The 26927-nt window shown below is 38.3% G+C and overlaps 1 protein-coding gene across 5 annotated transcripts in view; it reads left to right on the top strand.

Annotated features, from left to right (window-relative positions):
• BZW2 (basic leucine zipper and W2 domains 2) overlaps positions 1 to 26927 on the top strand; it is a 57299-nt gene that overhangs the window by 12083 nt on the left and 18289 nt on the right. For 4 of the 5 annotated variants that reach the window (XM_086855196.1, XM_086855204.1, XM_086855220.1 and 1 more), the window contains exons 2-6: positions 8467 to 8531; positions 14665 to 14841; positions 15938 to 16041; positions 19051 to 19116; positions 25741 to 25876. In XM_086855196.1, coding sequence (XP_086711322.1) covers positions 8474 to 8531; positions 14665 to 14841; positions 15938 to 16041; positions 19051 to 19116; positions 25741 to 25876 — 541 coding nt within the window. In that variant the 5' untranslated portion in view covers positions 8467 to 8473. The remainder of the gene's footprint in view (positions 1 to 8466; positions 8532 to 14664; positions 14842 to 15937; positions 16042 to 19050; positions 19117 to 25740; positions 25877 to 26927) is intronic. The other variant, XM_086855231.1, reaches the window with a different exon arrangement.

Here is a 26927-nt window from a genome sequence, read left to right as displayed (position 1 = left end):
TGGGAGTGCTTCATTTCTCTTTCATGTCCTGTCAAGCTCACAGCAATTTTCCAACTTAGAAGGTTGTACCATTAATGTGTTTAATAGCCATTGATATACTCTTCTTCCATTAATTAATCTAAGAACTTTCAGGATTCCACGTAGAAGTGAAGAAATGCCTTTCTGAAGCCTGAGAGTGCTGGTATGGGAGCTGCCAAGCAGTGGGTAGGATAGCAAGTGTCTGCTCAGTCTGTAATAGCTATTTTTCTGACTCACCTAGCATAACAGTTGATCGTGTAGGCACCCCATGGGTGGCCTTCATTTCTATTTTTTTTTCCCCAAAATGTAACTTGGATTTGCATTAGTATCTATTGCCATGGGATTATTTTAGCTTGATCTGAGGGGAGTTGAACTTACCATTGCCTGGAAAATAACTGTTTGCAGGTTGAAGCAGCCTGAGCATTGACTGTTTCTATTCCCCACTCCAGAAAATTATTTACCAAAACTAGTGTGTTCTGTCAAAATGTTCACCTGCTCTAAGGAGGAAGAAGCAGCCACAGGGAATATGGGACTGCCTTGGAGTTGCAGAGTGACGCAAGACAGTTACAGACTCCTCCTTTTGTCCAAGTGAATACTGCTAACAGCATAATCAGTGTTAACTGGTATGTTTGGAATACTAGATACAGTGCAAAGTGTTGTATATTTTCACTGCTGGCCCTTTGTGCCAGAAAGATCAGAATTCAGATATCTAGGGAAAAAAAACATACATTATCCTGGTGAACTCCTTGCACATGCTTTGAAGAAATAATTAGGGATTTCTGAATTGAAACTTGCTTTAATGCTTAAAGCAGTTGTTCTGTTAAAATCAAGGCCTTCACCAATTGCAGGTGTGTAGGAGGTACTGGCTATTAATACATCCCTCCTCTCATTACTGTATTTAGTTCATGGAATAATGAACTGCTAGCATCTGGGGGGCATTGCTTTCTGGAGAGTGCACAGATTGTATTTATTTGTTTTTATTTTTAACCTTAGCCCCTTAGTTTACCACTTTTCCAAGTGCTGCAGTACTGTGTCCTGGAGGCACTAGAGATGTCCAGTGCTTTTGCTGCTTTTCAGAGCTTTGAGGTAGCAAGAAGAATAGAAGAGGCACATCTTATTTTATTGTTCATACTGAAATTGACTGAGTAGGGTCAACATTGTTAAAACTTTCAGTGGGCTGACATATTAAAAAAAAATGAAGCAGGATGGACTTGAACAGAGGAGTGGTACTCTACATGAGGAAGGTGATCTTCCTGCCTTCATTGAACTGTTACTGTGTTGTCTTGTCTTCATTCTTGAGAATGAAGCCTCTCAGGCTCTCATTTTTTTAACATATTTCTTTGAAATACCTGTATTTATTGGTTTATTAGAGACCTGATTCAAGGGAATTCTGTAAAGTAACTCCATGAATTATTTCTTGCAAATGTACTGTGAACAGTGGCTACTGCAGTTCTCCCCCAAACATTAATGAAGGATTGAGCTAAATTGCTGCAGTACTTTTACAGTCACGTATTTGCAGAATTTCAGCTGCACCATTTTTCCTATAACAAAATCATCTCTATGGCAATTGCTAAGAGAGTTGTATTTTTCAGGATGATCATGACATCCAATGTCTCCAAATTAAAGAACCCTGTTTTAGCATTTACACAGTCCATTGAAAGTGGTGTCTTGTGTGAAGAAAAAATTTTGTTGGCTTTGGAAGAGTTCTTTCTTCCATTTGTTTTCTTAGTTCACCTGACCCTGATCTCTCTCTGATCCTTTTTATCCCCTTCTTTTTCTAAGTGGTTTTCCTGTTGGCAAGGTATGCAAGCTTGGAGTTGGCATTTTACCTTAAAATGAATGTTAATTTGGTATGAATTGATCTGCAGCAATACACCATCTCCATTATCGCAAACTGTTCCAGTTAAGAGTACAGCACCTAAGAGAGCTCTCAACAGTGAGAAAAGCTCCTGCTAATACCTTGTTCTTAAGGAATTACACCTAATTCCTCCTCTTTAGTTGCTGGAAGAAATCTTGTTACTGAAAGATGACATTTTTTGTGTGTCAACCTGAGTGTGAGATTTAATTTTCTTGTGTTTTTACCTGTCAATTATTAGGAATTTTTTACTCTTTTTTTCTTTTTTTTTTTTTGTCTTTTCTTTCACTGACTGTGCCGTGACTCACGCATTTTTTATATGGTTCCTGATGACACGACAGTGAAGTCCATTGTCTCGGTACTCAGTTTACAGTTCTCTTGACACTGTGAAGTGCGTTGAAAGTGCTTCAGTAGTGTCACTCATCTGAGCCACTTCTGTAGAAATTCCTGGTTAGTGACCTAAGAAATACCCACTCTCCTGAAATAAATGCGGTGAGGTGGCTCTCTGATGCAGTATGTGATTGTACATTCACTGGTGGCAATGGGAGGTAGGGTTTTTCTTTTTCAAGAAACATCTTCCTTTGCATTCCAGTTTAGCTGTTAGGTGATGTGATTTATGGTGCAGACTTTACTGAGTCTTTCTCATTTTTTCTGGGTTTATCAAGTCCTGAAGTGCCATCTGCACGTCTACCAAGTCCATCTACATGCATTTTAAATACTTAAAGTGACAGTGACTCTGCCATTTCCCTGGGCAGCCTATTCCAATGCTCCACAGTGCTTTCAGTGAAGAAAATTTTCCTGCTACCCAACCCTACCTAAACCTCTCCTGACGTAACATGAGGCAATTTTCTCTTGTCTTGCTGCTCTTACTTGGAAGAGACCAGCCCCACCTGGCTCCAGCCTCCTTTCAGGTGGCTGCAAAGAGCAGTCTTCCCTTCCCCCTCCTTCTTCTCCAGGATAACTCTCCACAAGCTGCATGCCCAGTTCATTCCTGGAGAATCTTGCATGAAAACAGGTTTTTATTTATTCTTTAATGTGTGGTAAGTTTCATTGTCTTCAGGTATTCGTTTCTACTTGCTGCAGAAGTAAATCAATTCCTTTTGTTTCATCTCTCTGTTTTCTCTCTCCCACTAGGCATGCTAATAAGGGACAAATACTTTTATTGCAGTAGATGTACTTCTTACTGCAGACCAATACTGTGATTAAAAAATAAACATTTTTTAAAAATTTAAGTGCTTTGAGTGCTTCTGGAAGGCTCTTTAGGGAAAGACAGGGCATGCCATTCAGCAATATTTGTATGTCATGTAAACATTAAGACCCTGTGTTGATTGTATTTATTCTGCAGCTTCTTATGTTACTATTTTGTCCCTGTATGCTGGCTGCCATTGAGGCTATAAAATCAGGGAGGGGATTTTAATGTGTCAAGAGTCTGGCTTTATTGTTTCGAATGAGCAACACCTTTGGGTTAAAGGTTTCCTAAACATGGCAGCTGTGCTGGTGCCTTTGTGGCAAGTCTGCAAGACATACCTGGTTGCCCAGTGCTGCACTTCCTGGTGATTTGTGCCATGGTTGAATTTACAAACCTTCAGCTTATTAGTCACTTCTTTTAAAAAACCCTATGTGTTAGGAACAAAGGGCACAGTGTCCCAGTGGAAAGTGGAAAGCCTGATGAGGATTTGTTGAGAACCTTTGTGTTGATTGCATCTGCTCTTTCTTGTCCCCTTATATTGCTCTGTTCCTCTCTACTGGTAATGATTTGTAAGTTTCCACCTACAGATTTTGTTAGCTTGTAATCTAACTGCTGCTTTTCAGAGAGCACAGACAGCTGCTGGCTGCATGCTGACGTGTTTCCTCTCTGGCAAAAGTGCAAGGGCAGCTCTTCCTCTATACTGCTCAAATTCAGTAATTTGCATTTAATGTCACTTCTTGGCTTGCTGCTGAAAGGGGTGGAAACCCCTCTACCCCAAGCCTGGAACTGTAACTGTGAGAGAATGAAGACATCCAGTAACATTGCTGGATAAAAAAGACCCAGTAAAGCCTTTTTAATGTCCTGGATATTCTTTGAGGGGAAAGAGAAGATTGCCCTTGATATGTGGGTTGGGATGTTTCCTTCATAGCAACTCTACCCATCTATGCTTCTATTTTATTTGCCTTTGTGATGAATACCCCTGTCTTACATGATATCTCAGGAAGGGGAGGAGATGGAAATAGTTCCTGCCAAGCATCTGTTCCTGTGAAAACTGGTGGTGCTGTGTTGGTGGTGTTCTGGCAGCTCTCTCCATCGTCCTGTCAGTCAAATGCCATCGGTGCCAGTCCCCACAGCAGCAGCAGCAGCATCATGCTGTGGAGCAGTGCTGCTTGACCCACCCACCCCCTCCATCCAAGCTCGCTGCTTGCCCTGGGGGCTGTATATTGTGCCCTACACAATAAAGAGCCATAAAATCTTGGTAGTTTTTATTAGAACGTTGTTCTTTTTCTTATGTTGTCTGGCATTGATTCCCTTCTCTCTGTAACTAGGGCAGTGAAGTTTCGCTACTGTAGAGCAACTGTTCCCAGATTCATCTGAGCATGTTAATGTTTGAAGAATCTCAGCTGATTCTGATATTTTGGTCAAAAGAAGTGTAAAATGATGCTTAGAAAAATAATGTTGCTTTGAATAAAGGTTTTCAGTATCTTTTTTTTTCAATTTGAGCAAAATGTTTCCAAGAACAAATGGTAGAAACTTACCAAGGCTTTAAATAATTCAGGAGTTAATCATCATAAGAATTTCCCTGTGGTGTGGATAAAAGACTGCATTTTTCTAACTTATTAAGCAAGTTCATACTTGCTGAAGTGGTGAAAAAACTTTCACTTCATCTGTTGCAGATTTTAAAAATTAATTTTATTAATTAATGCTGGATTTATTAATTTAAAATGTTACAATTTTTATTAATTGTGTGAGAAGGATTGCTTGATTAGAGTAACTGTTTTATTATATATGTCTGGATATCTACAACTGTAGATATCCCTCAGTTTTATTTTAACTGTTTAGGGTCTTCAGCATGAAAATGAGGAACAACTGTAGAGAAAGCTTAGGTCCTGGACTTCAAGCAGTCTCAGGAGAATGTGCCAACTCACCAGTTTATGAATTTTTAAAGTATGAATATATTTTATACAAGCCTGTTAACAAGAGTGGGAGTGGAATTTGGTACACTTTAAAGTCATTAATTTTTTTTATTTTTCTGATGAATTTTGTAGCTGCGAGTTAGTAATTAGCAGACTTAGACATGTAGTTTGTATGGAAAATGAACCCATTGTGGAGCATAGTGCCAGGTTCTGTGCTGCTCTGACATCTGCTTGAGTACTGAGCAGTAAATCGAGAGTAAAGCTTCTATTACTGAGCCTCTTCCATGTTCTGGTGAAGAGTGGATTCTGTGAAAGGGGTGAGCTGTCATTTCCATATCTCTTGCTTGCTTTCCTGCTGACAAGTGATATGAATCCTAGAGGATGTTGGGCTGCAAGATACAAGTTTGACTGGTGATTTGGGTTTTCTTTTGGTGGCTATTCCCTTCCTACACATATCTATCCATAAGATCCTTGCTGCACTGAAACCTCTGTGACTTCTCTAGCTGCCATTTCAAAATTGGTCATTGGCTTTGAGCTGCCCAGGTGCTGTACCTTTCAAAACGGAGAACATATGTAATAATTCAAGGTGTTACGTGATTTCAAAGTTTTAAAGCTATCTGACACCTGTGAGGCAGGCTGCACTCTCTAATGCAGTCAAATGTGCTGTGCAGGTTTATATGCTGCCACCCTGACTTTGCAACCTTCAGCCACCACTTTTGTGCTATTGTTGATTTCTTCTTGATTTAAAAAAAAAAAAGAAAAAGTTTTTGCATTGTATTCACTTCTGTTAATTTTAAACTATTATCCAGACATCTGTTGTGCTAGCAACAGTGCTTTGAAATCTCACTTTCAGGAGCTGATGCCATTCTGGATTGTTGTATAGATCACTGGGTTGATTTTGCTCAGTCTCAAGATGCTGTTTCTTAATGAAGGATCCTGGGCCAGTGCTTGAGGCAGTGCCTTATAAAGCCAGACCCTCACTTGAGCAGATTAAAGCACAGTACATTTAAAGCTAAATATAGAAGAAGGCATATCCTGTGTTCCTAGTAATTAACTATTCAAGAGTCTGTTCTGTTGCACTGAACCTCTAGTCATTAAATCTGCCACAAGTTGTGAGTCCTGCTTTAACTGCATTTATAAAAAATCTTTTTCCCAGCTGTCTTAAAGGGCATATTTTATGTTCACAGGCAGTGGTTAAAATCCATAGTCAAACTTCATGTGCATGCAAGTATTTTTGCAGCTTACAAATACTCTGCATCCAAGGAAAGAAGTCTGGTGTTAGAAATTTAGCATATGCCTTTCTTTTGTAGAAACTGGGAAACTCTACCAATATGCTGGATTGAAGGCTTTTCTGTGTTCCTTAAGGAAGTGGTCCCTGTTGACCCCAGCTTGATAGCATGTTTGTACTCTGGAAGAAGTGTGAAAAGTGAATTCTTACAATTCTTACCTGCTGTGTGGCTCGCTTGACACTTTCTTTGCAAACCTCTTGGGCTCCTCTTGCTATCTCTTAAAATGAAAATTTTTAGAATAAGGTGGAAAGTGTCCAGGCAAAACATAAAAACATAAGTCAGAAATACTTGGGTGAATGTTACAGATCATTCTCTTTACAAATAACTGAAGGTCAGGAAGACAAAGAAGATAAGTATGTCAAATCTAGCCAGTGGCTGGCTAGAGGCTGGGCTGCTGCTTATCCCAGTAGCCTGCTAGATTATCAGCCTAATTAACTTGTAAAGCGCCTCCTGTTCTTCTGATACCGAGCTGTCTTATCAGGGGAAAGAGCCTTTTGAGCTTTGCTGTGAAGGCATTCTTGGGTCCTACAGCACTCTGAAAGATCCCATGATATCCTTGTTTGCCACGTTTAACTCTCTTTGCACATGAGCAGAGCGTTTTTCCAGAGGGCTGTGAAGTACTGCAGTTGTTCCAAAATGCTCCTTGGTCTGTTACAAATGCACCTTTAAATCTCGGCGATGAGTGTGAATCTCAGTTGAACTGCTTGTTGTGTATTTGTGTTTTTGTGACTTACAGGAAGCAAACCCAGTCTTGACTCTGAACTTTACTGGCTATTTCCAGTTCATGTGCCTGCATGCAGAGTTTTTGACTGTGGGTTAGTGGTAAACATAGACTTGGAAGTGTTTTGCCAAGTAAAACATTTGAAAAGCTGCCAAAGTGGCCAGCTAGGGATGCTGCCACTAAAAGTTTGGTGAATGAGAATATATTGTATAGCTGGATCATTGTTAAGAGAGTTAAATGAACTTTCAGAGGTAGAGAAAACACTGATTGGATAGTACTGTGTGATTAATGGCTTCTTTCTCAGCCATGGAGATTTTCTTTTCATTTATGGTAGAAGCATGTTGGCAAATTTGTGTGCTTCTAAACTTGACCTGTGGAGTCCACAATGGGGAAACAAAAATAATACAGATTTCTGTAAAACTAAAGTCATTAGAAGAACACGCTTAATTTTGGACAAGAAATTAATATGTAACAGTGACCTAATGGCCTGCAGGGTGTGAAGTGGGTGGCCTCTAAGTCTAAGGGATGTCACGTGCTGTGGGCAGGACAGGGTAATGACCTGTGGTGAGTCCTAAGTGCTACAAAGCTTCCTTTTACTTGCTGGTGTTTGCATTCAGCTCTTGGTTTAGCTGCTCTTTGCATAAACTGTGTTTGGTGCCATGAAACTGATTATATCCAAAGCTTAAAAATAGTTTGTTTTCTTTAGATAAAATAACATTAATATATTATCACTTCCCAACTTTTTTGACATTATGTGTTAAGATTTGCTGTAAAGGTCTGAAGTAATACAAGCCCAGTATTTTTTACTTTTGTATGATGTGCCAAGTCCTTAACTCTGTATTCATGCTCAAAGTTGACTAGGCAAGGGATTTGTTTATCTTCTATTATTTTTATAACACCCACATGCTTTTCAGGATTAAATGTTGCTAAGATACAGTGATGCTTGTAAGAAATGTTTGATTAGAATTTGGTGGTTGAAGCACTTTATGGTTAGACCACAAAATCTTGTCTTGAGCTGGACAGTGCATAATCCTGGGCATCCATCTGCCTGGTACCATGCCAGAGGGTGAGACCTGTGCCATGCTGAGCCTCACCAGGATGGTTCCCGATCCTCTGCCTTAGTGGCTTCTGTGCCGCCAGCATCCCCATGAGCTGCATTGGCAGTGGTGCTGTAACTGCACCAGGAGTAAGGGCAGCAACTCCATCACCTTCCTGTTCAGTTTTGGACCTTCACAGTTTTTTACAGGGATGCCAACAGCCAGGTTTTAAGAGAAACACATCTTATTGAAGCTATCCTTGGATTGTAGTGCTCTTCATCTTAAAGATAATGTGAATTACTCTTGGAATATGTGTTAGGAACTTTCTTTACCTTTCATATGTTGGGATTTTACTACACTGAGTCTTTATTTTGCCTTTGGATTAAATTGTTGCTGTAAATGCTAGAGTATAAATATTTTTCCCTTTTTTTCTTTCTCCAGAAATTTTATGAATAAGAATCAGAAGCCGGTGCTAACAGGCCAGCGGTTCAAAACTAGGAAGAGGGGTAGGTTGCATTACATCTTTTGCTTTATTTTCTTCTTTTTTAAAATGACTAGAAACAGAGCAGGTGGAATAGTTGGAAGTTCAGCTAAAGGATTTTTCTCCCCTTTTCAGCCATATTAAGATTAAAGATGTTACTTTTAACTAAGCCCTATGAATTCTGTCACTTTCACTATATACCCTAGGACTTTATTTAAAATTTGAGTTTATTAGCTATGATTGAGGCTTCAGTTAAAAATTAGATACTGAAGGAATTTATAGTATGTTTACATATGATAAAGAAAACTTGTTAGATGGCTGGTTTGAGTGTTTCTTAAAATGTCTTTTTCAACTAAGAAAGCAAAGTATAAGCTTTTATTTAAAGGTGGTGTAAAGAAAATTACCTGGGCTTTTTTGGTTTAATTTTTACTTCTTTGACTTGTATCAGTGCCATGTCTGTAAGTGGACCTTTCATATCTAAAAAGGAATTTTCTCACCTTTCTTCTCCATGAGATGGTCAGGTCATCTCACTGGCTCTGCTCTCAGGTCAGAAGGAGGTCAGAAGCTTCCTTTTCCACTAATATTTATTTCTCCTGTGTTAGTGTAGTCTTTTTTAATTGTTAAAATAAAACAATTGTGTGAGTCCCAATTTACTCATTGTGATACTGATTTTCTGTAAACATGACCAACACTTTGTTTCATTGAGTACAGTAGAGTATCAATTTTTAAAGAAAGCCAAGTGGTGCTGATTGTACTGACCTTCCAGGTGTTCTGGTACAGCAGGTGTTATCCTAACTCATACTATACTCAGAATTCATTTGTTGCAGTTTAGGTGGCTGGGATGAATGCCCAGCAGTTTGAGGCAAAGAGAAAACATACATGTAATTAATTATTTTATTACCTTCCTGCTCCTCCACCAAAAAACAAAACCAAAAGTCTCATTTGTGAAAAGAAGGATCACATTTTTTGGTGGCATAATAGTCGATTATTACAGCAGACACAGGCAGGGTTCCTATCTGTCATGAAACAGACTTTTTCCATCTTCACTTTCCTGTTTCTGATCAAAAGCACCTTATCTAAATGTCTTGTGACAGAAAATATAAATATGAGCATTTTCTTAGTGTGGGTGAGAGAAACAAAAAGAGTTGGTAATCTTTCTCAGAAGGCTTCAAATTCTATCACAACTCTGAAGAGCTGAGTGATGAGTGTCTAGAGATCTAGGATGATCACGAAGCTTAGGTCGGAATTGCAAAATAGTTTGGTTTCAGTCATGTTAAAAAGCAATGCCAGCTTCCTCTCATCTTTCCTCCTTTGCACCCAGCACTTTTTCAATTGGTTTCACTAGTACAGTCTCTTAAATGCAAAATGTCTTTCCTGTGGTGCATATACAACATTTGTAAGGATAACTAATTAAAAAAGAAAGCAGTATTGTTTGTAATTAAATATCATGGTGCTCCAGTAATTAGTGGGATTAACTTTCTATCAGCACAGTTGAGAGCATTATGCAGTGGGAGCTATACACTGCATTAACTCACAACCATATTGATACAGCCAGAGGAGTGGAATTAACAATCCCTAAAGAAATCCATCTGTTCGATCAGCCAGTAGAAGCACTCAGACATGTACACTGCTGGATTGATCCCATGTATTTTTCAGTCTAGGTTACTCCTGCCGCTACTCCTTACCACTAATTATGGTAAATATATTATTTGATAAACTTGTCTTAGAAAATATTCTCTCTATCTCTCTTAGAGACTTTCACCTTATGTTTTTCACTGAGTCTGGCATAATCTTTTCTAATACAGATTTGGTCTTTGACTCCTATTTAATGCAAGCAATAATTAGAATAAATAAAGATATTTGATTTCCAATTTTGTGCCTATCACTTGGATTTCTACTTACTGTGATTGGAAGCAGCTCTAGGTAACTTGCTGGCTACGTGGAAGAAAGAAAAGATGGGAAGTGGTCTGAAAGATTGGTTGGGATTTTTCTTTTGAGAGAGGTTACTTATGGGATTGTGGATATTCAGTGGCTTTAATATAGAAATTTTAACATGCAAACACTTTCTGTACTCAAAGCATAAAATCTCTTCTTCAAAAGTGGCGTTATCCTGGTTGCCTTAATATTTTAGTATCTTACTTAGAAATTTGTAGATACTTGATTCTTTCTAGAGGCACAGTGAGGAAGAGAAATGGCTTCCAAGTATGTTTATTCCCTTAGGTTTCCATATACTTTTATATCACAGCAGTGTCACAGGTTGTTACGTCTTTGACTTAAAAATAAACGGTACTATTAGGGGTTTTTTATGCTGAGTTTCAGTATATCAGGGAATCCTGAAATATTCAGGTAGGACAGAGTGCAGTAGATCTGGTTTGACCATGACATTTCAGTTTTTGGAGACTGTACTGTGGTGTGTAACAGGCAGGTAGGGCGTCTGAAACGTGCACTTGCTGGTGACAATGAGCTGCTTGTTTTTACCCATTTATGTCCCATGATACTCCTTTTTCCCTTCTGCAGATCCCTGGAGCACTGCCATCTCAGCAAGGTGTGACACTGCAGTCAGGCATCTAATAAAATTAATTGCATATGTGAACTCTTGCCACTGGTCAGCTAGCTGCATCTAATCTTGGGTTGTGAACAACTTCTGAGCTTTCAGAGAGCAAAAAAGAATAATAGGAGGAGCTTGTAAATCTCACTCTTTTTAGTTGAATTGTTTAACCAAATGAAAGAAATAAGCCTTGCATGCAGCATATGCAGTGGCAGACATTCAAATCACTTTTAAAAAATTTGCAGGAAGAAAAATGATGCTGTTAAGGGAAGAACCTTCCAAGGGAAGGAGGTGCATCTCACAGTTCCCATCAATCTGGGCAAATAAAATAGTTTGGTTAGTTCTTGGTATAATCTCTGTACCTGTTGAATATTCCTTTTTTCAGTGAGGGTCAGCAGTAGTTGGTGTCTGGCCAGTACTTGTGTTTATGGAGCTATGTTTTTGGAGATAAGAAAATTATCTAATAAAAAGTCAATATTAACACCTTTATGTTGCCTTGTTTAGCTCTTTTTCTTACTTCGTGTTATCTTTTTTATTCCACAGAATTACAGTTGTGGGCCTTCTGTTGAAGTGATAAACTTAGTTAAGGACAGTACTATGAATGTACTTTGTGATTTTCTTGGAAGCAAAAGATAGGAAATAAGGATCTGGGAACATGCTGAAAATGAAAAGCTGTGTATAGCACTGCTGCAGTAGATATTGTGTGCATCACATCTGCAAGCTACACCTGCCTCTGCTAGCCTATGATTGGAGCTGTGCTTGTTTAGTAATTGTGCACTTGACAGCTCAACAGACTGTCACCCCTTATTGGTGATGGCTTCTTACTCACCCTCTTGTACTACATCAGCATATTCCTCTTCTGTACATTAGCTTGGTAGGAAAATATTTCAATAAAATTATAAATCCTTTTTCATGCAGTGAATTCGCCTCCTGTTCCTGTGTAAATTTTTGGATTATGATAGACAAGAAAATAGTAGGGTATTACAGATGGGAGGAGGACTTCTGGGGCAGGGGAAGAATCTATTTAAAATAGCTAAGAAATATTAATCATGGTATTTGTGTTTGTACTGAACACTGTGTACTCATGATACCAAGCATATAATACCTTCCAGTTTAGATGGGAACATCTTACATTTTTAGGCAAAATATGTTTGAAAAAATAAAACAGGATTTTTATTTTTTTTAACTCAAGACAAAATCTGTCTTCTTGCTGGTTGATGTGGTGTCATCAAGCTTTTTTTTTTACTCTTCAAATAATGCATATTTATTCGGCAATCCAAAAGAGAACAATTATGCTCAGATGCTTGTTTAAGGCTGGAACTATGTTTCTTGTGCACAAGTAAAACTGCCTGAAGTACACATACTGAAGTACTTACTTCAGTAAAAGACTGTCTTGTTTGTGGGTTGGTTGGCTGGTTTGTTCTTTGTTTTGGGTTGGTTTTTGTACTTCAGGTTGGAGGAAAACTGCAGCTGAGTGTTTGATAACAGGTCTGGTGGCTTGGATGGGATTCCAGTAGTATGCTTCTCTGTGGGCATTTCTCTGGAGCAAAGGCAAGTACTTCAATTCCCCTCTGAACCTTCTGGTTTGTCCCTGATGGCCGTGCCCTGCGGCTAGGAGAGGTGGTTCCTCAAAACACAGATTCCAGGTTTTCATCACAGCCAAAGTCGAGGTAACATGTGTGAGAGCCTGAATATGTCCAAGGTCTGGTGTGAAGGAAAAGCCTGGGAGGAAGTCATTTGCAGTCCAGAAAAGGGGAGTATCGAGTAGTGTATTGGGTGGTGAGAGCATGGTAGTGAAGAATCTAAGTTGGCCCTGTGTTTGCGTGCATCACTTCAGGATGATCCAGAGTTGGGAGCGGATGGTTACATGAGCATATATATGGGTGTCCATGGAGTTGTCTCAGTTTTGGTCTGAGAAGATCAGACTTGGGGGATGGGGGAGCAATCCATGTGGGGATGGGTAGTAGACTCAATAAGTCACAAAAAGCTAGGCATAGCCGGGGATTTCTGGAAAATAAGGGGATGCTACAGTTTTCCGGTGCTTAGCTTGAGAGAAAGCCCTCAAACTGCAGCTGGCTGTGTGCTGCCAGGCTCTTTGGAAGGACAAGTGGACTAGTCCCCTGAGCTTCCCAGTGGCCTGGGACACTGAGTGGGACTGCTTCCAGCTACAATTGCTATGGAAGAAGGGGATGCATTGGAAGTAGAGGAGAATGTGCAAGTGATGTACTGAAGGGTCTAGAGTGAGCGCGCCGAAGGTACATGTAGCAGAGGAGAGAGAACTTTTCTGTATGAGAAATAGAAAAGCTGTTAAAAATAAGAATTGTCTGTAAAATAGTTATTTAATTGACATGAAGGTATTGTGGCAGGAGGGAAGAGATTAGGGAAAAGAGGCTATTAAAAAGCAAGATCTCTTGTTTAAGGTCTGGGATGAAAAGCAGCACTGTGAGTAGCAGGGAACAGAAGCCTGCAGCCAGAGGATGTATAAAGGCCAGAACCTCTTGTCACAAGAAGCCTGCAAGAATTGCAGCTGGCATGTTTCAGACTGCATTAGCACATATTTAGGCAGAAATTTAACCAATCCTCATTCCTCTCAGTGTTAATAATCAGTAAATATCTCTGTCTTGATCCTCTGGATATAATATTTTCCAGTTTTTCAAGAACTTGTATCAGTGTTTGTATCAGTAGGTGGTAACAACCCTGGGTTTGGCTACCCAGAACAGCTTGCAATTTTGTTTTTCAAGTTCAAAGATACTTTAACAGTAGCAGGATTTTCATTTGTGCCCTTATATAAAGGCAGGGCAAGTTTTCATGAGAAGCTTCAAATGGCCATGGTAAGCTGTTAACTGCATGTGCAAAAATGCAGCAGAAGATATGGGTAAATCTGCATAAGAGTTATTGGAGGTTGCAGTTGTTTCTGTTGTGACTAATGACCTTGACACAAGGACATTGTCTGGGGGTCAGGCTGTGCCTTAATTGAATTCAACAAGGGATGGCTGTGAAAAATGCAATGTGAGTGCTGTGTTCCTAGTGCTGCCTAGGTCTGTGAATATAAAAAATAAATTTTTGGTTGTGTTGCTTTAAATGTTTATTCAAAACCTAGTTTTATTAGTAACTCAATCTCCTTTTTTTTTTCCTGAAGACTCTTCTTTTTGAAAACATTTTAGTTATGTTACCATAGTTATTAAAAGAAAAATAGCAAGAGATGAAAAGTGAAATGTTCATACACTGAGATTATGTACTCATAGCTTGCCATTCCCTTCATTCTGCTTGCAGATTTAGCAATGCACAGTGCTACACACATGAGATAATATCCTCAGCAAGAGAAGAGTATGAAGTTTGAAAACTGTTTCAATAGTTGCTTTTCATCTATTTATTTATTCCCATATGCTTGTGTGTGTTTTGGTGTTAGGAGATGAGGAGAACAGGGGAAGCGAGGGTAAACACTGCAGAATTTTCCAGAAATGATACAAGCCAAACATTCTGGTGTATTGATCAGAATGAGTAGAGTATGTTATAGGTTCCATGGTCCTTTCAACAGCTGACTGATACAGGATTTTAACAAGTTTAAAACTGACGTTCTCTCTCTTTCCTCCTCCTTTCTCTGTTTCAGATGAAAAGGAGAAATTTGAACCCACAGTCTTCAGGGATACAATTGTCCAAGGCCTCAATGAAGCTGGGAATGACTTGGAGGCTATAGCCAAGTTTCTGGATGCAGCAGGCTCACGACTTGATTATCGCCGCTATGCTGACACACTCTTTGATATTTTGGTAGCTGGCAGCATGTTAGGTAACCTGCAGAGTATCTGACACAGAATTTTGATGACCACACTTGCTTGCTTCTTTTAAGATGCTATCTTCCTCTACAGTGGAAATTATAACCTGTATTACAATTCCACTGCTTGCATCTCATATCATAGCACTGTTTGTTGTTTGTCATGCAGTAACACCTCGATGCTTTCTAGCTACTGCTCTGGGAAGCCTTCAGTGAGCTAAACCAGTATATAACTGCAACAGCAAAGAGAATGAGAGAGATGCTAAGTAGGGGAAACAGAAGGCTTTATTAGTATAAAAAGATGCACTCCAGGTTAAGAGCTGCTGCAAATCTTGCTTTGTAGATGTTGCAACAAAAGGTAGTTCAGGGAAGTGAAGGATAATGAGGTGTGCTCTGTGGATGTATATGGGACATTTCTGCCAGGTATCAGTGGCCTTTTCTGGCAAAAATATAGTTTTTGCTTTCTTCTTTATTTTGAGTAAGTTACCTCCTTTTACTGGTCATGCTACTTTGACTTCTGCTTCCTGTTCTCTGGTATATAAGAGGAAAAGATGTTTTTGTAGGACTTGAGGTAATGCAGGAAGCAACAGCTAGTGGAAATACCTAGGAAAAAAACTCTCAACAAAATAAGCCAGTGTTTTGGATGTTTATATGAGGCTGGTAAGCATTAGAGGGGTTAGCAGGATGTTCCAAGTACTCAGATTACTAGCACAGTGCTAATACTTTTCTCTTGGGGAAGGATTTACATTGTTATGGTGTTTAAAGTAAGAGTTAAAATAATGTGTAAGGGTTGTGCTCCAACCCATACTTATTTGATCACTCTCAGTACTCTCAAGACCAGCTGAGATTCCTTAGGGTGACCTGAATCACTCAGTCCTGTGAGGACTGTGTGACCTGTGATGCAGCATACCAGCCAGGTATTCCTTCTGTCAGGTGCCACCACCATTTTAGCAAAGTTTGGTCTGTCTCTGTTTCTCCCACTCCCCTGCTGTTACTGGGGCTTTTGCCTCAGTGATATTGGCGTAAGACTTACTAGACGTAATAAATTTTACATTCTTAAAATTTAGTAAGAAATAATTCCTTACCTTTTTTTTTCCTCTTTTCTTTATAGCTCCTGGAGGCACACGCATAGATGACAATGACAAGACCAAGATGACCAACCACTGTGTATTTTTTGCAGATGAAGATCATGATGCCATCCGAAATTATGCTCAGGTCAGTAAAAGCACACCTGATTAGTGTTTTCCATTTATGTGTCAAAAGGGATTATAGTGGAACATCTGCAGACTGTCTAGGCTGCACTAGGCTAACTACAGACCAATTGAAAATCCAGTTAATCATTAATCTCCCCTAAAATACACATTTTAGGTAAGAAAATAGGATGTCTAAGATAATCTGATCACAGTTAGCAATGCTTTCTTTACAAAAATCAGTCTTGCTTCACAGTCTACCATTGGTTAAGTCTATTTATTTAGACATCACCCTTATTAATTTTGTTGACCTTTTCTGTGTGCAGACTGAAATATTTATATAACCATATTTTGAGAAACACATGAGCTGTATCAGAAATTCAGCTTTTATAAGCAATGGTATTGCCAGCAGGACCAGGCAGTGTACATCTCCCTGTACTTGGCACTGGTGAGGCCACACCGCAAATTCTGTGTTCAGTTTTGAGGCCCTCACTACAAGAAAGACACTGAGTGTGTCCACAGAAGGACAATGGATCTGGAGAAGGTTTGGAGCACAAGCCCTGTGAAGAGCAGTTGAGTGAACTGGGGGTGTTTATCCTGGAGGAAAGGAGGCTCAGGGGAGACCTTATTGCTCTCTACAATTCCCTGAAAGGAGGTTGTAGCCAGGTGGGGGTTGGTCTCTTCTATGTAACAAGTGACAGGATGAGAGGAAATGGCCTCAAGTTGTGCCAGGTGAGGTGTAGATGGATATTAGGAAAAAAATATTCACTGAAAGAGTTGTCAAACATTGTAGTAGACTGCCTGTAGTGTACTACATGCAGGTAGATGGTGGAGTCACCAGATTTAAGAGATCTGTAGATATGGTAGCCTAGGGCCGTGGTGTAGTGGCACTTGGCACCGCTGGGTTAACAGTCAGACTCTGTGGTCTTAAAGGTATTTTCCAGCCTAAACAATTCTATGAAGTACATGAAGGACAAAAAATATAAAGCTCACGCCTCCAACTTTTAGTTGCATAACTAGTTAGGAGTTAGGTATATATTCCAAGAGCTTTCATTTCTCCTACATATGTGATGTATAATTTCTTCCTGCAGGAATAAGGCTTACATAAGTAGGCCTATGTGAAATTAATACAAAAAACCAGTGAACACTAAACCCTTGAAAAGAAGCTAACTTTACATAACTCCTTAATGGAAGATAGTAATTATATGAAAAAGTACAGTAAGAATTCTGTGGAAAGTTCAAAACCACCATGCAATTCTGGATACCAGTAGGATTGCATAAAAATGCAATACCTTTGCAACTCCCATATGTCAAAAGTCTATTGATAATAAAATATATATATTTATCTTTTTAAATAGCTGGGATATTGGAATGCTGGAGACAGAGATTAAGAGCATAAAAGCTGCTCTCCCTGCTAAGGTGTCTAGAGTGATAAGTTCCTGGAAAGGTGCATAGTTTGATTTAAAGTGTGCTGGGATCAAAATCTACATTGGTAAAAAATGCTTGCTTAATAGCAGAAAGCTTCTTTAAGAACCATTTTTAATAATCTAAATTAGTGAAATATACTTATTTTTGGAAAGGGAGTCAATATTTCTTATGCATCAGCTTTATCATCTCTTAAAAACAGGGTATTCTGCCTCAGGAAAATCTCAGTTATCGGTAAAGGCATTGATTCTGTCTTCTTGAATTTTAATAATTTAATGATCTTTTGTACAAAATTGGCAGTGCCAGTCCTCTAAGGAGAAATTTAAAGTAAAAAATTGCATATTAAAAAATAGAAAGGAAAGATTTGCTTTAGGATTTGAAGGAGTGGAATTTTCAATGGATTTTCTGCACTTCAAACCAAAAGCCACCAAAATAAATAAACATTTTGTATTTAATGCCTGAAGAGATGTGTCCTTCTATTGACCTTGCCATTTTTTCATGCATAATGAAAAACAGAGCTCTTACTGTATTATGAAAATGTGAGTTAGTATAAATTAAAGGTGAAAAGTTTTCAAGTCAAAAGACTGAAGTTTGTATTGATATTTTAGCAGATTATTTGCATATGAAGTCATGCTTCTGTCATTTACAGAAACTTAAAAAATTATGCAGAATTTTGTTTGGAAATACTAACAAGAATCTTACATTTTCATCTTCTATCTTATTTTATTAAGATTCTGTGTGTCTCTACTTCTTAGCATGACCGCATTTGATTTTCTACTTTTTCTGAGCCAAAATACTACCAGTTAGGATGTCTGGATGTATTTTATATTCTGGAAAGTGAATTGAAGCTTTCTAAAGCTAATTTTCTGTCCTCCCCCATCCAGTGTGGCAATAATGTCATTTGCTCCCCACATAAACCTTTTTACCTGTGACAGTGAGTCATATGCTTTGTGCCTTTGTACAGCAGTGCAAGCAATGATTTGTTTATTTCATTTCTTATCTCTTCCTTCTCCACCTTGAATGAACTCTGCACCTGTGCTGCTTCTGGTTTCATAATCTGTGGTCGCATGATGGGAAACAAATGGTCAAAACTGGAGAACAAGTGGTTCCAATAACATAACTGTTGTAGGAGCTTTGGCAAATGTTCTTCCTCTTTCTCTGACAGTAGTGTGTTTTGTTGTAAACATTTATGTTAGTTGATTTGCCAAGATATTGCATCTATTGAAGATGTCCAGCATCCTGCCTGCCTCACTCCATCAGCCTACAGCTGAGAACTTCCCCAGGGCTGCATTACTGGGGGAAGGGTGCAGTTGCCCTCTTCCTCCACCCCTTCTTCCTTCCTTTTACCTATGGATAGGGCGAAAAGTAGAGAAGAAAAAAAAATTTGAGAAATGTGAAAGATTCAGTCTGCAGTAAATTCTCCGATTCAAGCTTTGCTCTATGAAGCAAGAATCATAAAATTGAGAGAAGGGTGTTTTGTGCTCCCCATGTGGCAGACAACACTAGAGAAATATCATTCGGCAAGCTGCTTATTTCCCTTTACTTTTTTTTGTAAAGAAAGGTGGCTGTAATTGTTATACATTTTAAGTTAATCTGTGTTTATCCTCAGGTCTTCAATAAACTTATCAGGAGATACAAGTATCTGGAGAAAGCATTTGAAGATGAAATCAAAAAGGTAATGTTGATGGCAGTCTTTACTGGAATGCTAATATTTTTATCTAGATTTCTGGCATAATTGTATATGTATGAATGTGGTGCTTTTAGGTGTTTTATTTAGCTCTGCTGGAAAAGAGGATGGAATCTACAGGAGGCAGCTTTACTATGCGAATTCAGCTCTGTGGGAATACTGACGGAAGCACTTGATATAGAGTATTTCTGAATTAATGATTCCTTTGGTTGCTCTGACCAAACTCACTTTCTTTTTCCAGACTTTTTTTTGTGCAGAAGTTTGATGCATTTAGGGATATACCTCTTAATGACAACTGTTACCGTTCTGCAAATAGAGCATCTTTTTTTTCCGAAAAATAAATGCAAATCTGCTATGCAGAATGTCTCTTGATGTATGAGTATTAAACCACTCCTGCACTGTGAAATGAATCCTAACCACAAGTTTTTTTGTATTTGAGGCCACAGATGTGTGTAAGGGAAAGGCCTCACCAGTGGCAAAGTGTTCAGGATTTGCCTGTTAAGATTGTTGTGGTTCTTTGTGGATACTGTTTTGTTTTGTGATACTGAATTCTAAGGAGACAGGAGAAGCCAGGGTAAAAACGTCTGAAAAACAACATACAGCTTTATTTTGTCTATTTTGAGTTCCTAGTAACAGATGTAAATATCTGTTTCTAACAGCCTGTGTAAGTAATTAACACTGTACTGTCCTGTGACTTACTGTCCTGTACTGTCCTGTACTGTACTGTACCTGTGTAACAGGTACACTGGTAGTAGCAAAACCTCTCCCATGACTAAAGTATCATGATGTTAAACATAAAAATGTGTTTCCATATTATTTAAACATTAGAAGGGTCGCTGGAAGGGTCAAATGAGGGCACATTTGGAGCTTGATACTTCACCAGCATTTCTTGTGCTTGAATTAATTTGGCTCTGATTTATACATTCTTGCTCATACAGGAAATTATTTTTACACTTGTGGCCAGCATGCCTATCAACTGATACTGATTACTCAGTGCATCATTCTAAAGACCTAAATTTACCTCTATCCCCACACAAATCTAATGTTCCTGCTGTTAATTACTGTAATCACTGACATGAGAAGCGCTGACTCACAGCATTCAAGTTTCAGAGAGTGCTCAGCATATTAAGCAAATGCCATGTCAATTCAAACCGCCTCCGCTCATTTCTGCAACTTGCTTGGCTTTGCATCCTCTTAAGCTTCCAAAAATTCACTTTGCACTCTTAGTGACAAGATGAGACTATGGTTAACACATAATAATTCAACTCTTAGTAAAGGAACAAGTGCCTCTGATGTGCAGTTGAGCCACATGCCAGCTTGAGAGAAAGCAGTCAGTTGAGGTGCCCTAGCCAATCAGATTAGGGCAAAGCTACTTTTTGAGAGCCATTGGAAACATCCTAGCCATGCCAGTGTGGGATCAGAGCAGGCTTTTGCAGACCACAAACTTTAGTTTTATGTACATGCCTTTTGGATAGTTTTCAGTGTCAGACTACATCTTGTATGACAGATCCTGAGATTAGGTTTACACAGTGGTCCTAGGCTGTGGGGAAATCTTTCCATCTGCCCTTCCATCACCACACGTGGTGCTGCTGTGAATCTTGGTGTGGCTTCTGGGGATGCAGGGTATACCCTCTTCCTCAGTTAATCCAGTTTTAGGAGACCTAGAAACCAGAAAGGTGGTTGTGAGGGTGTTTGTGCCTGTGTACTGCACCTCCACTGCCATTGCCCTTAAAACCCTTGAGGACTATTTGTAGGTGCTGTTTGCTTGCATTCATTCTCCCTCCCCCTGCTTGTGTGAACCTACATAAAAGTTTTGGCTGTTTTCTCATTTATGAGACTTCAGGGTTTTTAATCACTTAATCTTTTAATCCCTGCATCCTGTAATTTGTACAGGAGTAGCAACCCATGGAGGGCCTAGAAGATAGATACATTTGTATTTCCAAGAAGGTGTTTCTGCTAGGCCAAAGACTGCCACAGTTAGTCAGTGGTTAGATAGGTAAAAGAGTGACTCATTGATGTTTTTTTGTGGGTCATTGTCCCAGCAATGGAAGTGATGTTTCTGGCAGACTCATGAGGCAGATAGAGCGCTTGGAGGAAAATTAGCTCTTCTTGTAGAAAAAAGCATGCCAAAAAAACCGACGCAATACCAGCAGTTTCACCCTAAAGAAGCAGATGGTGTCAATGGGACTTCTCTTTCAAGAGAGATTATCTTAGATAGCAGTATTTGCTTTATGTCATCTAGATCACAACTTTGTCATTAGGACATTATTTTCTATCATCTTTCTCCTTTTTCTCTGCTTCTAGCTTTCAGTTGTTTTATTTCTTAACTCTTTCCTCAAAATTGTCAGATTCTCATTTTTCTAATGGCATAAGCAAACCATGTATCTTAAGTTTTGCATCTTAATTGTTTTATGCAAGCAGTTTCAACAGAAGACAAAGATGTTTAGTTGCATTGCTCACTCATATTTTGATGTAGGCAGCTTAAGTTCACATGAGCATGGCCCAATGTACTGGCATAGGCCCATGACATTTTGCAATAATTTCACTAAAATTCTAAGTTCCAAGCTTGTGTTCATTTTTGTCTACATATGTATTTCTGTGGATGAAGAATGCAGTTGTTGTCTGTCTATTTATTATATTTGCATGTTTAGGTAATTTTCTATATAAACTTTTTAGTATCAAAATGGGGATAAAGTACAGATAATTTTATTTTTTGTCTTAACAGTTGTAAATATTTCTTAGTCATGAGAGGACATCTGAAGTGCTGGGAGATGTTGTGACATCTGCTATTTGTGTTCCTATTTTCCATATGAAAGAACCATAAATTAAGCTAGGAATTAGGAAATAACAGGAGAATAACATTCTGAGATTGAATAGGGAGTAAGCAGAAATGCTTTAAGTCAGCTAAATGAAAGGCAAAACTCAGCAGGTATCTGTTGCTATATTAGCTGCCTTCTCCATTGCTGACAATTCAGTGCTGTCTGCAGATGTGATAAACTGTCAGCAACAGACCAGTTCAGATAATGAAGACATAAAAACTCACCCACCACACTCCCTGTGTGGGTTACAGTTCCTTAATTTTCACCATTTAAGATTTCCAGATCACAAGAAGTGATCTGAAGCACTTGTTTTTCTTGTGTTCCTTTTAATATTGCATGCCTGTGTTTACTTGTGCGCATCTTCTATGCTTAGAAATTGTGCTTAAAAACCTTCTTCCTTAGTAACAAAAACAACATAGAAACATCACATTAGGTCTGGTCTTGTGCTTATTAGGTGTTCTAAGTCCCTGCTTAAATAATTCGGAGTTCTTACAGATATTATAGAAATACAAAATTGTGAGCCAGAGATGCCCTTTTTATGCCTGGAATCAGTTTGTACCTAGTGAAAGCAGTAATGCCTGTGCTTGGCTGACAGCAGGGAAACATCAGCTTGGAGAATGTTCTGTGGGTGACTGGGAACTATTCTGAAGTGCCTTGGATGTTTTGTGACTTCCCTGCTGAGGTTTGTAATTGTGATGGTAAAAGAGTGCTTAAATTAATCAGCAATAGAAATCTGAAGTAACAATTTTGAACTGAAATTTAGGTTTGTTTCATAGTTTTTAAAAAGGGTTTATGAAAGGTTTTGAGCTTTCCTATCACCTGGTTTCCCCCTAAACTATGTTACACAATTGCTGGAAAGTATAGAATAGTATCCTTAAATGGCAGAAAAGGACAAGTCTAGGTTTGAGCTTCTTCTGAAAAATATTAGTAAAACAAAAATTAATAGCACCAACAGTACTTTAAGTCATGAGGGATGCATAGAAGATGAGGGTTTTGTTTAAAACATACTGCAGTGGGGTGCAGTTCAAGAACACCAGAAACCACATTAATGGTGAGAGACTTAGAAGGAGCATGTTTCAGAGGAAGGGGAATAAGATGAGCCTGCAAACTTCATAGACATGTGGTTTCAGGCCTTCCAAAACATTTGAACAAATACAGATTTTTCAGAATTAGAGTTGATAAATTTTTGGGTGTCCCTCTCATAGAATGTCTTCATCTTGGACTGCAGCTGTAACTTCCGCTTTGCAGTTGGGTTCTTGCTTTCCTGGCTCAAATTTGACATGAATGGGTTGACAACATGAATGGTCAAAATAACTGTTCATGATCTACGCATTACTGATAAAAGGATGAAGCTCAGAAGTATATCAGAATCTAGTCTGTTACATTAAAGTTGTCAGTGTGACCACTTTCTAATCAAAATATTCACCTATTGCTTGCATAGAAGCAAAAGAAAAAAGATTGAAGTGGGGTACGCAGAAATCTGAAGCTGTTTCCTCTTTATTAACAGTCTCAGTACTTCCAGTAAAGATGTGTAATTCTGATCTTTTTTTCTTGTGCAGATCTCATTTTAGTACAGTATTATTGATAAAGCTTATATAAAGAAAGCTTCAAATCCACAGGCTTCCAGTTTACAATAGGGTTATACTGAAGTTTTGTTAAAATGTTCTTTTTCCATTAAATGTGGCCCTGAAGTTCCTTTGCCTACACTATTATACACACCAGTTAGCTGATACATTTGGAAATACAGCACACCATTTTTTTTCTCATTCATATATTTAGAAACAATAACTCCATTCTTCTACATCCTGAATTTTCATGCATTTTGTGGTTGAGTCACAGTTTGCTGAAATAAAATTACACCTTGAGATTTGGTAGTTTCATAATTGTTCTTTTAAGCTAAAAGTGTATGTTGCAGTCATTTGGCTGAAGCCCACTGAAAAAAATTCTGAGTGATTTGTCTGTGGCTGAGTCATTCAGTCCTATGTGAGCTGTAATTTAAAGCTGATGTTATTATGTAAGTACTACCATATGAATGAGGCTTTTTTCAGTTCTGCTCACTGATGCAGAGCAGAACTATTCATAAAACACTGCATGAGATTTAATAACTTTTTTAGTTACCTGGATTTTTAAAACATCATTTCTTGCATTCGGAAAGCTTTACAGTTGTTGATAAACTGCTTAGATATCTTGGAGAAGATCTCTCACTGTCCATGGTAACAAACAAGGACAGGGACATGTGTAATATTCTGTCCCTTCGTATGGGTAGAATCTGGTAATAAAGAAATACCCTTAATGTGGAAGCTTGGAGAGAATTTTCTATCAAAACAAACTGTTTTACTTTAATTGCATTTGTTGCTCATGTAGAAAAGAAAAAAGGGTGTCCTGACAGCAGAAGGTCAGGACATTTTTTAGGAGGGTTTCAATTTGTTCTTCCTTATGAAGAAAAAAATGAGTATTCTTTTTAACTGTGGAAAATTATATCTGCAGTACCTTTTTTTCTTTTCTCCTGTGGTAAATTTGTAAGCTAGCATCTGATGGAATCAGCAGCTTTTTGCACTAAATGAAGCTGTCCCTTATTGTCTCACCGCTTTTTTCCCATCACCCATATTGTGATCACTAATGACACATTAACATTATTGTTAACAGTAATGCCATTGACAAAATCTGATTCTGCATGACTTTTTTTTTCTGATATAATGGAGAAAGGGCATAAAGTACTTCATCAATATGCTCTCAAGTCAATAATTTTAACATATGAAATTAAGATTTTAAAAACAGACTTATTTGCTGGTTTTAGAATTAAAAAGTGTATATGTAGTTCAGATCTTCCAAGATGATGAGATTTGTATTTTTTTCTCAAGCTATTTGTTTTCCTTTGTAATTAGTACTGGGAATGGCAAGGTCATAAATCAGCCTGTGTTCCTGTCTACCCTTCATCAGCTTTATCAAGAATGTCTGAACTTGAAATATATTTCTTATTTTAGCCAGTAAAAAATACGTTGTAATTGTGATGTGTTCCCTAAAAGAAAAACAGGAAACTTTCCTATCCTTTTATTGTTTGCATGAGCAATAGTTTTTGAAAGTTAGAAAACAAACTGCAACTATGTGGTTTAGTGGGAAATCTGAAGATGTGAATAGGCAGGCTTCTGTGATCCTGTAATTTCTGTCTGTCTCAAGCCTGTAGCAAGTACTTTTATCTTTACTTGCACCCACACACACCCATACACACATATATATATTTAGAGAAGAAAGGTGTTTTACACCTGACTAAGGCCATATCCCCAGAGAATCACAGAATCATGGAATGGTTTGGCTTGGAAGGGACCTTAAATACCATCTAGCTCCAAACCCCCTGTTTTTGGGGTGTTTTACTAGACCAGGTTTCTCAGAGCTCCATCCAACCTGGCCTTGAACACTGCCAGGGGAGGGATATCCACAACTTTTCTGGGAAACCTATCCCAAAGTGTTGCCACCCTCACAGTAAAGATTCCTATCCAATATCTCATTTAAACCAGCTTTCTTTTGGTTTGAAGCCATTCCCCCTTTTTCTGTCAGTGCCTGCTCTTGTAAACTCTCTACATCTTTTTTGTAGGCTCCCTTCAGGTACTGTCTTGTCTTAGAAAAAGTGAAATTACAAGGGATCAGTGAAATGACACTGTCATGCTTCTGGATAGATTCTGATGTGATTGCTATTTGCATTGAGATTTCTCAAGAAATAAGAAATAAAACTGTTAATATTAATTTCTGCCTATGCCTCAAATAAATACTTCTTTTTTCCTTGTCTGGCCAACAGCTCCTGTTGTTTCTTAAAGCCTTTACTGAGACAGAGCAGACAAAACTGGCAATGCTTTCTGGCATCCTGTTAGCCAATGGGACTCTTCCTGCTACAATCTTAACAAGCCTCTTCACTGACAATATAGTCAAAGAAGGTAATTTTCCTATCTTTTTTCTTATCTTGGCTTTTTTATAGGAGATGTATTTTATTACAACATATCATATATGTTGCAGTAAAATGAAAGTTGGAAACTTTTGACTGCACAACAGAAATCAGTATTTTAAAGCAGAAGCATATACAGACAGCATTGCTCAACATACGTTGTGATATCATGTAAGAGAACAATTAGACAGAAAAAAGCCACAAAACAAAAAACAAACCCCAAAGGATTTATGGTTTTTTGGAAGTCATACTTGTGTGTGCAAAATTGTAGAATTTATGTATTATTGTGGTATTATGAAGGTGTGAAGCATAATATCTATTCCTAAGAGATCTGCTGGCATTTCTCCAAGTGTTGCTAATATCATGTAAGTGAGAAGTGGGACAGAGATCCCATACAGACCAATGGGATATTGCAGAAGAAAAATCAATCCCTCATTTTGCCTTCATGCTGGTAGTGATCAGTGACTGATAAACTTTCTCATGAATTTGTGTTTATCATATGATGAGTACATGAGTTTGTTCAGTCTTAAGGTACAATGTCTTTTGAGATTACTTTTTTAAAGGATTTTTGTTATATATTTTTAGCCATCCACGTCAGAGTCCTGATTTTGCAACTGCTTTCTCAACAGTTTAATTCTCTGACAGTTCTGACTACCTGGCATGATTGCAAATGTACTGGTAGTGTTGAGCAGTTTTCATGACCTTTTTTTGGTTTTGTTAAGGAACTTCCTATTAGCTAAAATGTATTCTAATTTTCATTTTAAAAAATATTATTCTGACTTCATGTTCCTATTTGCAGCATGCTAACCATTACATTTGTTTTCTAAATGCTGCAGAAAGAAAAGCCACAGCTGCAGCTTTGCTCTGTCATCGCTCACAGCTTTTGGAATCAGAATTAAACTAACAAAAATCTCAAACAAAAGCACTAATCCATGTTTTTAGGGTGATTGTCTGCAATGTGTTTAAGTGAAAGTCTTCCTAGTTACAGGAAGATGAGACATTGGAAAACCCAACTTTTAAAAATCATGGAAATTTTTTTATTT

The sequence above is a fragment of the Cyanistes caeruleus genome, chromosome 1, assembly GCF_971803275.1.
Source record: "Cyanistes caeruleus chromosome 1, bCyaCae1.hap1.1, whole genome shotgun sequence".
Lineage (NCBI taxonomy): Eukaryota > Metazoa > Chordata > Aves > Passeriformes > Paridae > Cyanistes > Cyanistes caeruleus.
Note: the sequence above shows the minus strand (reverse complement) of the source record. Positions and strands in the feature narration are given on the sequence as shown.